The sequence below is a fragment of the Seriola dumerili genome, unplaced genomic scaffold (genome assembly GCF_002260705.1).
Source record: "Seriola dumerili isolate Sdu_G_001 unplaced genomic scaffold, Sdu_1.0 BDQW01000052.1, whole genome shotgun sequence".
NCBI lineage: Eukaryota > Metazoa > Chordata > Actinopteri > Carangiformes > Carangidae > Seriola > Seriola dumerili.
The window spans coordinates 18,053,612-18,067,859 of NW_019174307.1; the positions used below are offsets into that span (position 1 = coordinate 18,053,612).

The following is a 14,248-nucleotide window of genomic DNA, read 5'->3' on the forward strand; positions in this document are numbered from 1 at the left end:
TCTGAGGAGGAAATAAGGCCTGACAACACCACATGCACCGCAGATAGATTTAAAAGACAACCTTTTCCAGCTTAACTTACTTTACAGCAGCAGCTTGATGTTTCTACGGTGAAACATTTCTAGATGGTTCACTTATCACTTTAGTTACATCATTTGCATTTGTCACAAATGAACAAATTCACAAAAACATTTCCACAAAATTTTCACTCTGTTGATATTGAAAATATGAATTACAGTATTCAGCTTGTTAAACAGTAATAAGCCCATGTCATGGTGCAATATAACAGTGTAACTAATCAAATGAGTTTCCACTGTGACTCTGTGTCAACACCTTTTGAACGGCAACAATCAGACGTCTGTTATGATGTCATGTCGTTAGTTACACATAATAAAACACACTCTGACCCGTCACTGTGACTGTTGTAACGGTGACATTATTCCAGCTCTGTGCAGGAAGAATGATCTAATTAGCTCTATGTAAATGTATGACCAGTTATTTAACCCACAGTGAGACACATTGAGGAAGAAGAGACATCTCTCACAAGTGTGCAGTCGACGTTTATCAGACTGTTGTGAATGAATGTGTCTCAGTCTCCTCCAGCTGTGGCTGCCCTTCACGCTGTGATGTTTTATTGTGTAACTAGTTATATATTTGCTAAAATGCCACTGCAGCATTATCACACGCAGCAGATGTTCACTTACACAAAGCAACACATTCCCACCCCTGGTGCAGACAGGAAGTTCATACACAAAACAACGGAGTCGTAGAACTTCCTTGTTACTGAAACGCATAAGGTCAATAGATTAATTCTTTGATTATTTTGTTCAAATACTTGAAAGGCCACAGAAAAACATAATGAATTGATCAGGTGGTCACGGGTAAACAAACTGATTTCTGATCAGTCTTGCCATTTGTTCGGGATTCAGGTTTTTTATTTTCCTGTTGGTCAAAGTCCACCAGAGGTACTAACCTGTACCATAGATGTCTAAAACAAACAACCTGATGCTGTGCGTTATGTACACTGAGAACAGGCGTGACTGCTCATACATACATATTGTTTCCAACTGCTTCTTATCTCAGGAGCACAAGCTAATTTTTTTGTTATCTGCAGATAACAACTAAATGAGTCACGAGCTGTTTGGTGGCATGCCCACTGAGGCTCAATGAACTGAGTCAGGAGAAGAGACGAGAGCCAGTGTTTAGGGGAACCACAGTCTGATGGGCAGAAAAACAACTCATGATGACAAAAATATTAATGAACAAGTACACATCAAAGGGCCTGCTGAGAGAAAAAGAAAGCAGTAAAGAGGAGTTAGTTCACTGTCGGAATGCTTTGACTCACTAACTTCGATCATGCAAACGCACTATGTGCAGAAAATATCCATCTTTGGTGCCCCTCCGTGGTATCATCAGGAAAGATGGTGGCAGGCAGCGGTGCAGGATCCTACAGAGGCAGGACAAACGGCCCAAAAGCAGGACATACATCTGGGTCGGTCGTAAGAAACTCTGGTGTGTTTGTCCGTTTGGTTCGGTTTGTTTTGGGCTGTGAAAGTTCTGAGTCGAACTCTGGTGCAAACTAAGCAACCCGGCCTAGACCGCCTGGACAGGAGAGTCTTGGCCTGCCTCCAAGTGGACTCTAGCGTGGTTCGTTTGTGGTGTGGAAGTAACATGGACTGTGCTAGATACAGATACAGTGTTTCACTCAAAAACACTCCTGTGAGAACTGTGATCTTCTGATCTATATATATATGATCTATAGCAATATAGCAATTTAGAAATAATGCTAATGGTCTCCTTCCCAAGTGGTTTCAGTCCAGTTGTTTAGTTTCACTGGCAGCTTTCACACGAGCCAAAATGAAGGGAAGTAAACAGAAAAATGTTTGAAACAAACCAGACAGATTAGGTGTAAGAACATCTTCAGACTGGGCCAATTTCTTACCAGGATTTTTAAATTTTTCTAACAATTAAAACTTTTGCCAGAGGAATTGTTTAAAAGATCTTTAACAGTGGATTGTCAGGTCAGTTAAAGACATCATAGATTGCTTTATGATTAGATGTTACTTTACAACTTATGTTTAATCACGAAAAATAAATACAAAGTGCAGTACACATAAAAAAAAAAATTAAAAAAAAAACGAAATCAAATGAGTATATTATTGTGCAGCAGTTCTCCTCAGTACATACACTCAGTTTTTCAGGGTACTTGGTGGGTAGGTTGTTCCAAGTATCTTAGAGAACTTGTCTCAGTGTCTTCTGTCTCTTCATGTGATCCCAGACTGACTCCGTGATGTTGAGATCAGGGCTCTGTAGGAGCTCAGACCATCTGGTGCGAGTCTCTGAAGACAGTTCTTATGACTCTGGCTGTATGTTTGGGCTTGTTGTTATGCTTCAGAATGTATTTGGCACCAGTCAGATTTTTCCCTGATTGTGCTGCATGATGGATAAGGATCTAAACATGCACCGAACTGTACATTTTACTAAAGGTGACAGTGTGCTCAGAAACAAATCAGTTTGTAGTGTTCGTAGCTCTTCTGAACCACCACACTTTAAGGTGGGATGAAAAGCTGGCTTTCATAGAGAGGGGCGAGATGTGATCATCATTGAAGTGAGGATAATTGTGAGGATAATTGTACATATTTTTGGACAGTCTCCCCTCCAGGGTATTCACAGTGTTGAACCTCTTGGAGAACTGTGTGGAGAAAATTCAAGTCCTGGTTACTTCCTCACCTCTGCACACCTGGTCAAACTGAAGTGTGTGTGTGTGTGTGTGTGTGTGTGTGGGTGTGTGGGTGTGTGTGTGTGTGTGTGTGGGTGTGTGGGTGTGTGTGTGTGTGTGTGTGGGTGTGTGGGTGTGTGTGTGTGTGTGTGTGGGTGTGTGGGTGTGTGTGTGTGTGTGTGTGGGTGTGTGGGTGTGTGTGTGTGTGTGTGTGCGCGCATGGGGGAGAGGTTTAAGATGCTGTTTGACAGGCACTTATCTTGAAGCATACTGATACTGATGTTGGTTGAACCTGATGCTGTAAATGTCTGGTTTAAAACCAGCTGCATCGACGCCGATCAGAACTGGATCTGTGTGTGTGTTTTTTTTTTTTTTAAGCGAACTGCTCCTTTAACAGTCTCTGGTCTGTCTGTGGTTCCTGGAATCTTTCTTCTTTTCCAGAACATTCTCATACTGTCCCATCGTTTCCCTGGATCCCAGACACGTGTGTGTGTGTGTGTGTGTGTGTGTGTGTGTGTGTGTGTGTGTTGTTGTTTGTTATGTAAGCCCTGTTCTCACCATCTGAAAGAATCTCTTGGGATGAGGAGTAGAAAAAAGAGCGAGTACGTGTCGTTTTCTCTTATTCCTCACTTCCTGTTTTAGGATCCTAAGAATGAGCATTAGTGCAGAGTCAGCAGTCAGCAGGAAACACACTCACACAGTATTACTGTCGTCACACGAGGCTGCTGTAATAAGAGGTTCATGTTCTGTAGTCGTATGCAGATGTGACTGAAATAACTGTACGATTGTCTGTTTGACTGACTATTTGATACAATAATTTGTTCAATATGTGTTTTAACTTCAAGGTTTTTTATGTTTTTGTTTCTTGTAGCTTCTTTCAGAATCCTTTAGCTTGTTTTAAAGGTACAACAATTGATTTTTTTTTTTGGCAATTTGGTGACAGCAGAATAAACTGAGAGCATGACTCGGACATTTTATCAACTTAAAAAAGTTGTTACGGCTAACATTTTAGCAAGTAGTTGCCCGTTAATGCGTCTAGCAGACACAGAGCAACATTATTATCACATTGGAGTTGTGTTTGTGTCCACCTGATAAATCTAAGTCCAGTTTTCACTCAACTTTTAGCTCCAGTTTTTGTCTCTGCCAATTCCACCGTCTTCACCAGCTAGTCACTAACTTGGTCTGTCTGCTGTTTGTGGGTTTATCAAGAGCTCTCTGAAAACAGCTGTCTGTTGCAGCTGGAAATGAGGTTAATGAACGCACTAATACTGAACCATACAGTAAATGTGCCAACCAAAACAAGGAGCTAAATAGGGCTCAAAAGCCCCGTAGAGCTGCAGAGTTGTGGATTCAGTGAGTTATGCTGTTTTTTTTTTTGAGACTTTTTCAGCCTACGTTTGTTTGCATGTTTTCAAATTGGCAACAAAAGTTTGTAGAATTACCTATTTCAGTTCCTGTTTGCCACCGACCCATGGATGTGCACACAGGTGTAGCTTATGTGTATGTATGTATTTTTTTAAATATCTTTCTAAAGTCGGCTCAGATCAGGTTTTCAGTACAACTGGTCTTTACTGTGGAGATGTGTTGATTTTTGGCCGACCTGGTAGCCTCGTGGTTAAAATGCATAGTATGTAATCACAGTATCTGCAGTTCACTTCTGGATCTTTGTTCTGTTTCAGTCCTTCTATAATCTATATTTTCTCATGACAGCAGTGATGTAACTCAACAATAAAATTTAACAACCAACAGATCTGTTTTTAGGAGTTACGAGGTCCCGATGGGGTCAGAGGTGAGACAGTAAGAGAGGGTAGGCATGCGCTCTATTTCAGGTGATATTGTAACATCAGAGAGAGTTACGCAGAATTTACAGAGCCACAGAGAGAAGACAGAAATCTGTGTTTCATAACAGACTGACAAGTATTTAGACACAGAGCGATGGAGAGGAGGAGGGGAGGAAGGAAGGAAAGTATGCAAGTCATCATCCTGTTAAAGACGAGACTGACAGCTCGACTTACACAACCATAGAAGAAGAAGGAGGAAGGAGGGAGGAGGGGCTCTGACGTCTGTGTTCAGTCCCAACATGAAGCGTTTTTTTTCCCCAGTCTTTTACTGCAGAAACTTAAAGAATCCGAAACTCTTTTTTCAAACAAGTGTAGGACTCTGTCAGTGGGATGGAAGATATTTCATCTGTTTCCAATAATAGTTTGTTTTTTTTGTGAATAAAGTGCTATTTTCTTCTTTCTGGGGCAGTGATCTTCCTTAGTCTGTGTGTATCTGAACTCACTCTCTTACTCATTACTTCCTATATAATAAACACTCATATATAGATAGATATCTATAAAGTTCATTTACAGATATAAATCTATTGCACCATATAGTGAGTTTAGAGACAGCTCAAGCATTTCCATCTGTCCGTTTTTATGCACATTTTCAATTTGTGTATTAAAAAAAACCCTGTGTAGAAATGCTGGACATGACGCAATAATCCAAATTAGTACCTGAAACATGTTTTTTCATGTTTGTTTGAGGTTTCTTTCTCTTTTTTCCATCTTATTGTGTCCTCTTCGTCTGAAGTGGTGTAATAGCACTCAGATGGAGAATTAACACCATCAGCTGTTTATCTCGATGCACCCAACTCCTAATATTTACATAAGAGTGGTGGATGGAAACACATTAAATGTCCTATATTTTATACTTTTCTGGTGTTTTATTTGATGTTTAGATATTCATAAGAAGATATATTTGTGGTTTTAAGTAAAAAAAAATGTTTGAACATAGTTTTACATCTGCTCTCTGGAGCTCTAGTAACAACAGGTTGGTGAGCCAATCAGATCAGAGGCTCTGAGCCCCTATTCTGATTGGCTGACTGTTTTCTGAGTGATTGAATAAAATTATAACAGATTTCCGTTAAACATTCAGAGAAACCAAATCCTTCAAGGTTGAGTGGTGGGTCTGGGTGGGCGGGGCCTGGGGCATGGCTGAGAGCGGTGGCTGCTTTGTTGTGACATCACAAAGTTCTAGAAGTCCTGACGCCTCGTTTTACAGGCTGTGTGCGTTTTTCTCTGTGGAGTGCTTTGACACTTTCACAGTATTAATATAGAACCTAGACCTGTTTTACAATAAAAAAAGACATGGGAATCTAACTTTATACAGTATAAGACTTTTAATTACCATTTTCTTTTTCTATTTTTTGGAAATTAGGTTAAAATATGCACTTCCTTTGGGACTGCACTTAACTTATTTACTCCGGTTTGAAATGAAATAAGACTCCTTTGTCCCCATAAGGCTGAAGATGAGACTGAATGACCTTGTAAGATGGATGTGTTTTGGGGAGTGCTTTAAAAACCAGCTCAGAGACAACAGGAAACATCCAAGCAGCAGAGATATGTGAACTGGCTCAGAGAGGGAATAGCGTTGCCTGGCAGCTGGATGTTGACATGTTCAGACTCTTAACTAATCTGCCTTTTGATCTACTCACTCCCAGTTATTACACTCAAAGAAATGGTCTTAAAATTTTTCGAAATCCTTTGTTCTCAATCTTTAGGCTCCCTACTGTAAACATCTCATCTTACTCAAGGAGTTTGCTTCCATCAGGACAGAGGTTTTGCCTCATTAGTGGTGGCACAGTAGATGTATGAGGTTTTTTTTATTCCATCAGCTGTTGGCTTTGTAAACAAAGGATCTGTTCAGACCTGGTATTTACATGCGTCCTCAGTGATCTGATCACAAGTGGACAGCTCTAAGTACGTCAGTTCGTACCTGGCTTGTGTCTCCACATGTCTCGAGTGACCACTTGCGATTGGATCTCACTTGCTCGATATGCAAACAGACATGTATGCATTGTTGTTTTTAGCCAGTCCGACCGTGAAGGAGGGATCTGTTGTCAATGTGTTTGTGTGTGTGTGAGAGAGAGAGAGAGAGAGAGCGAGAGCGAGCAGGAAGGAGGTTCTTAGCAAATCAATGTGCTGCACACAGCTCTACACTGAAATATCTTTTTGAAATAGTAAAATATTTTCGGTTCATAATGAAACAGTGTTGGGACTAATCAGACTGTGGCAGAGGACGTCAGTACGGTAGGCGGTCCTTCGGTGTGGCCCAGGAGGCGTTTGTGTTCACTCTGCTAAAAGAATGTGGCCTCGTGTGGCCCAGACCACCTGTGAATATGGTCTGAGTGATCGGATCTCAAATGTGTCCTTAAACGTCTTGGGTGCGTTCACACCTGAACTTAAAGTTGTCTACTTTGTGAACAGGGCCCAAGTGTGATTGGCCTGTTACAGCTGTGGATGTGACGGTCTCCCTCCTGGTTTCTGGCTTCTTCCTCTTGCTGCTTTCACTAAATATTTTTGGACTTCTTACAAAGCTAGCCAACTACATACGACCTGTTTGACTGTATCTTTGAATGTAGCCTTCACCTCCATGTTCCCTTTAGGTCCAGAGCAACCAGTGATAAAAACACAGAAAGTACTGAAATAATAGCTGCTTTCCAACTATATTTTGATACTGAATACCTTCACAAAACATTGCCACAGAGTCATTTTTATTATTTGTTGCTGCTAGCTGACATACAGAAATAACAACTCTTATATTTACACACTAACACACAGTGTTAACAGCTCCCACCAACCAGAGAGCAAAGCAAAGCAACTTACAACCCCCCTCACAACAAGAAAAGGGGAAAAACATCTTTGTTTTTCCTAAATAAACAAGGTAATAGGTAATGTTGTTTTTACATGTAGTTTGCATATGGTCTCTGTGAAGCACTTTGTGACTGTATTTTTGTTTTTGTCCATCACAGGTCGTTTCCGTCAGATCGAGGTCCTGACCACAGTAGCTAATGAGTTCTTCCAGCTCTACAGTCAGGTCTCTGGTCAGCCTGTCCAACGCATCAGCTCCAGGGACCAAGGTAACCGTGGCAGCTACTGTAAATGCTGAAATTGTGATTTTATTATGGCCCCTATTCGGAACCGGTTTATATTAGAGACAGGCTTTTATTCCCAGTTTCACCAGATTTCTAGTTAATGCAGACTCAAAGGTTCTTGCATGCTTACCTTTTGTCTTGATAAATCAATTGTTTTCATTCATTTTTTTTTTTACATTAAATTACATTCCAGCCTGCTATTGGTAGGCTCTTAATGTGAAAAATCTTCAGGAAACTGTTGAGTTTCATTGATCGCAATGTAACATTTACTGGGAAAAAAAGAAGCAAGGAAAAACTTGAATTAAGAGGTGGGTTAGATGGGTATTTCTTGAAAAAAAAAATAGAAACTGTGTTGAGGATGACATTAATCTATACTGAAGGAATTAGTGCTATGTAAAATTTGCAGCTGGGGTTTGTTAGAACAATCTTTCTGTAACAATATGTCCGCCTCAAATTAAATTTTCTGATTTCATGAGGGGCAGGCCTACAGCTGGAGTCACACTGAGTGTTTACAGTTGTGAAACATATTGGACATGTTATCTACTGGAGACGTGGGTACAACAATTTTATTTTATCCCACTCTCAAAATCTCGTTCTTTAACTCATTATCTTCTTCATCTTGTCACGTTCAGGAGGAGAAGTAGGAGAAGGGGGAGGTGATGAATCGATTCCTCCTCTGAAGAGAACCAACTCTGCTCTGAACGTCGCCAAACTCCTCAAGAAAACCATCAGCAAACACAACCTGCTCGCAGCCGCCCCCGAGTCACCTGAAACACACACACCTAACCAGCACACACAGGTGAACGGACACACATCCTCTGATCACACGCACACCAACGGTCACGCACACGCCAGCTCAGAGCAGGACGGCTGCAGCACTGACCCAACCCACCAGGGGGAGACAGTCAGCCAGAAACATGTCCGCAAAAAAGACAGCTGTTCCCTGGCGACGGTTACCGAGGAAACCAACGGGGATGGAGAGACAGATCGGCTTACAGACAACAGGTACTGGTGGAGCTAATATTTAAAGCAGTTTGCACTGGTGGAAGAAGCACTCTAATCAATATCATCTACTTAAAGCTACAATATGCAATATTCACATACTGATTGACAGCTGCGAGCTCCCACCCTGACGTTGGCCTTCTCTGATTGGTTAGAAAGGAAACACTCACTCAAAAACTTCACAAGATAATATCTCTGCACTGCTGCCAGGCTGTTCAATGATTCTGGGTTACACAGTCATCTGACAGCACCTCTATATTTTTAGAGCATATTTGGAACGAAAACATATTATAACAAAGTTACATACTGTAGCTTTAAGTAAAATTACCAGTACAATAAAGTGACAATACTTAATTACAACTAAAAGTCCTACATTTAAAATCTTACTCGAGCAAAATAACATAAGTATTATCAGCAAAATGTACTTAGATATCAAAGTAAAAGCATTTGTTGCATAGAAAACCTGCCCCTGTGAGCCGTACATGTATATTATAGTATATATATTCGATGTTATTAGGTTGTTAATACTGAATTATCAATGTGTAAGCAGCATTTTACTGTTGTAGTAATACTATTGTATTGTAGCAGCTTCATATACAGTCAGGTAGTTTAGTCCAGTGGTTCCCAACCTAGGTGTCAGGCCCCTCCAAAGGGTCACAAGATAAATCTGAGGGGCCATGTGATGATTAATGGGAGAGGAAAGAAGTAAAAGCAGTTCGACTAAAAGTTCTAATACACAATTTTTAGGACTTTTGGACTTTTCTATTAATCTTGCTTTTTTGTGAAATGATGGATTATTTGACATGTTTAAATGAAACCAAATGAGCGTAGGTTTTTGTTGGAACTCGTAACAAGTCCTAGACATCTGAAACTGACAAGAGGCCCAAATTAGACACTATCTTTTTTTATTTTTTTTTTTGATACAGAGTCACAAGCCAAAAAAGGTTGGAAACCACTGGTTTAATATTTAACAATGTTATGCATTTTATGGCTTTATCGTATGTTTTTTATGTAAGATCTTAATTTGTTAAGTATCTAGTAACTTAAGTTGTCCGATGAATCTAATGGAGTAAAAAGTTAAATATTTACATCTGAATTGTAATGGATTAGAAATATAAAGTAGCATACAATAAAATACTTAAAGTACAAGCACCTGAAATTTGTACTCAAACACAGTACTTGAGTAAATGCACTTCAAGTCTGTATTGTTGCTGTTGACTAACATCTGGCCTCCCATCAGTCCTGAACAGAGCGGCACTGCACCAGCAGCCAATGGAGAGCATCAAACAGGGTCAGCTGACCTTCAGTCATCCAATCAGAGAACAGAGGAGGGAGCTCAGGTGGTCAAAGAGGAGAAGAACCTGACCTCAACCCCAGAGAAAGCTCCGCCCACCCTGGCCCCACCGCAGCTGGCCCAGCTCCGCACCGAAAATGCCGACTCCTTCGACATGGAGGAGGTACGATGTTCTCCTGCGCTCTCTCGGGTTCTAATATCCAACCTCCTCCCACACAGAGATGTAGTGTTCTTCAGGGTTCTGATGTTTGCTCCTCTCTAATCATGTAAATCACCTTCCATGCAAAGAACGTGTGATGTTCTCCTCTGTTCATAAAACTCACAATCCTACAATGACAAGTGTTGGTTAACGTATCTGTTGTAAAGCAGGCGTGGCTCTGTTCTTGGTGCATTCAGGTGTGATTTAAAGAGATATTTGATGATTGGACAGCTTTTCTGACTCGACTGTCAGTGGAAAACCAAGGTGAAAACCTGTTTGACGATTCTGCATGATGGAGTAAATACACCTGGAACTTCAGGGCAATTTTACCTGCTGACGACCCAGACGAAAGTCTGCTGCTGTAGGTGGACAAGCATGTTGACCCAGTGTATCTGCTTAAAGCCACCCTGTTGTTTACGGACTAGCCAGTTAGTGAAAGGTTTCAGGTTTTTCTTTGAGTGAAGGTGCTGCTCTTTTTTTCTTTATTTTAAAATCCAGTCTGTTGTTTGTCGTTTAGATCCAGAGTAACGATGATGAGGGTCTGCCATCCAGAACTTCCAGAGCCACCGGTGAGTTTACCCCGACCTCTGATGTCAACTTCTTACCTTAATGTCCTGTGGCGTTTTCCTGCGCACAAACAAAAGTTATGTTGACATTCATTTACCCCTCTGCACTTTTTCTTTACATCTGTGTTTACTTGCTAGTAGTCTTCTTCTCACCTGTCTTTGTTGGAATAGTGTGAAACCACTGGCGGGAATATGAGACAATATTGAGACAACATCGGCCCAAGGCTGGGTTACCAACCTGGCAAAGTTTGAACCTGCCCAAGGTCCCCAGGTCCTTAAAGGCCCCAAATCCCTCATGCTTACTTCATATCACTTGGCTCTACATAATTTAATTAATCACAAATTTATTAGAAATTTGCACCATTGAATTAAAATATTAACATGTCCTTCACCCTCCATCTTGTGGCTCTGGTCTGGTCGGTCTAATTAAATTATCAAATTTTCTATTTGTGTCAAATAATTTACAGACAGCAAGGTTGTATTATTCCATCATCAGAGGACTGTAAGGCTGCAACCAACAGTTGCTTTCATCATCAGTAGGCCTGACAGTATTTTCTATAACAATCTATTGATTACTTAGTATATAAAATGTGAGAAAATAGTAAAAAATGCCCATCATTATCCACTGAAGCACAAATGAACATTCAAATGTCTGAACATTGTCAAAAATCCAAAGATGTTGAGTTAACTTTTACAGCAAACTGGGGAAAAACTAGTAAATATTCACCTTTGAGAAGCTGGTACAGGTGAATTTTTGACAATTTTGCATAGAAATGATTTAAATGATCATCAAAATTGTTGCCAGTTGTTTACTGTCAATGACCTAATAAATTAATAAACTAATTATTTAATCTTTAAATTACTGGTTGGTGTCTGAGTGCCAGGGGAAATACTGAAACTGCCATGTATAGAGGGGGTCGAGACCTTGGCAGATTCTATTAAAAGTGTATTAGATAAACTCTTATGTAATGCAGCTCTGTGCCTGACTGATAGGAAACAAAAATCAGCAGGCTCATTAAACAATGTCTGTATTATCAAGGATGTTCAGACCACAAAAGACACGTTCACACATTTGTCAGCACACACAGTCTGCACAGATAGACTGTATAAGTCAGGCTTGATCCAGTAAGTCAGGCTCATATTTTAGGAATTTCAGTTACACAAAGAATACCGAAACATGATATTTTCTCCACCACTAGAGCTAAACTATGCGCATAAATCACCGAAATACCAAAGTAGTGTTATGTAATGTTTTTATTAACTTAAGTCTGCCATCAGGGTTAGACTAGCCTGCTTCAAACACACAGCTCCTTCTATAGCACTTTGTTCAGACTGTAACAATGTGTCTCACTGGCTTAGATAGTAATATCAGTAATTATTGAATGATAATACTACTAATAATAATGATAATAATAATGATGATAATAAAAAAAAAACAAAAAAAAAAACAATAAAACCAACAGGACAAATAAAAAGCCAATAAAAAGAACCAAAAGATAGGATAACCCCAAATTAAAACTCTATTAAAAAGATTTTTTCCTTTTTAAAAATACCAAGTGGCCCAGGAACGATACACTGGCCAAATTCCCTTCAAATTGCATATTTCCATTAACTTGTTTGCGTTCATTCCACATTGCGTCAAGCTCTGTGTGAATACACATTTATTTAGACAGACCTGATTCCACAGGTCTGATACTGCAGGATTGTATCTCTCTAAATCTAGATTTTTCTTTAATGTAATTGTGAAAAAAGTATAAACGTTAAATTGTAATAGTCATTCAACCACACCTGTACTGTATCTTTTATGTAGAACCTCTAACTGTATGATGGTAATTGGCTTGAATAAATTTAAGGGCTTAAATTTAATCCTTAACGAGCCAAATCAGTGTCACCTTTTCATGATTTTCCAAGAAGCCACGAGGACAAGTTAGATTTTCAATAAGGCGTCATGATGATTCTGATAAAGATGAAAGTCTTGCAAGACTTGAAATGCATGTTTCCAAAACGACTGAAATTCCTGAAAGAGCTAAACACTAAAGGCGATAGAAATTCTGAGATTTTTAGATTTTTATAACAATCCTATAGGATTCTGTTGGAAATCAGTATCAGTATCAGTTTGTTACATGGCACAGTAAAAGATATAGGGATCCAGAGCTGTGCCCTTTTTGTATTAGTCAAAAATCCTGGCAGTAGCATTGTGGGTAACAGTAACAGTAACAGTAATTTAATTTAGACCTTTCAGCATTGCTCTGAGTTGAAGAATACAATGAAATTGTTTTTTTACGATTCTTTAAATTGACAAATCAAATTTTGGCCTGAGTCTAAATCACTCATATCTGTTTAACCAGATTTAAAACACAAAATCTGACTGGAGCTTCTGTCTCTCCACTTTATATCCTCCAAGTAGAGTCTCTGCTGAGTATCTATTGAGTATATTTCTGTATATAAGAGTGTATATATGAGGGTTTATACTGTATAAACACAGTCTCTTTCAGTATGCAGCAGACATTTTTCATTTGTCTCAATTTACTCAGATCTCAGGCAGGACAGACTCTTTATGTTCAGTATAAATGAGTCTACTCTGCCACCTGCTGGACAGATTTGGTACTGCAGAATAATCATGATGTTTTTTATTCTCTGTGTCTCTCTCTCAGATCTGTTGAGGACAGTCAGTCAGCAGTCAGACAGCAGTGGTTTTGCTGAGGAGCCCTCAGCCGACTCCAACAGCTACCTCAAGGTCTGTTTGAGTGTTTTATTCAAAATCTTCATCTGAGCTTAGGTCACCACCTTTGACCCTTTTAAATTATTTGAACTGACTCATTTAATTCCAGTCAGAGTCTCATCACACCAGGAGGAGAAACACGCCTGCAGATTAGTCACAGGTGAACTGCAGGAAAATTATTTAATGGTGTGTAATAAGAGCTTGTATCCCAGTCTGGATCATTTATCTTTCAGGAAAAAAACATTCAGAACCACTTTAGCTGCTGCAGAGTCTCTAACGTCTGTAGAAAGGGTCCAGCAAATAAAATCCTTCAGACTTAGAAATAAGGACTCAAACACACACATTGATATAAGTAAGTTATTCACAAATTTGCCTCAGTGGGCTTTACAATCTGTACAGCATATGATACTGTCTCTACGTAGACCCTCAGTAGATGTCAGGCTTTTCTTTTAAGAGGGAAAATGATTTGATTTTCCATATGAAAACACAAGAAATTACATTATTTTACAATTTTTGGCATTTATTAATGGCAGAATTATTCCACTCAACTCATTATTGAATATGAATCTCATGGTGAATTTAATGCTGCTGCTACACTTAATCTTATTATACTAAACCACTAATTGGCTCCAAATTTCTGCTTTGAATTTACTTCACAGCGCAGCAAAACCTTGCTTGTGACCTCTTACAAAACTCAGTGTGCAGTTTGGATCCATTGTCACATTTTAGATGTGTAGGAGTTGTTGGCAGTTCAGTGATTGTTTTCCCTTCAAAACTTCTCAGATGCTTTTGTTTAAATAACTGTTTGATATTCAAAGAGGTAAAATTAT

At 39.5% G+C, this 14,248-nt stretch overlaps 1 protein-coding gene across 2 annotated transcripts in view; it reads left to right on the forward strand.

The window, feature by feature from the left end:
• Positions 1–14,248, forward strand: part of ssfa2 (sperm specific antigen 2) — a 34,007-nt gene that overhangs the window by 15,201 nt on the left and 4,558 nt on the right. For both annotated transcript variants that reach the window (XM_022740541.1, XM_022740542.1), the window contains 5 exons: positions 7,513–7,620; positions 8,268–8,640; positions 9,878–10,094; positions 10,648–10,699; positions 13,351–13,433. In XM_022740541.1, coding sequence (XP_022596262.1) covers positions 7,513–7,620; positions 8,268–8,640; positions 9,878–10,094; positions 10,648–10,699; positions 13,351–13,433 — 833 coding nt within the window. The remainder of the gene's footprint in view (positions 1–7,512; positions 7,621–8,267; positions 8,641–9,877; positions 10,095–10,647; positions 10,700–13,350; positions 13,434–14,248) is intronic.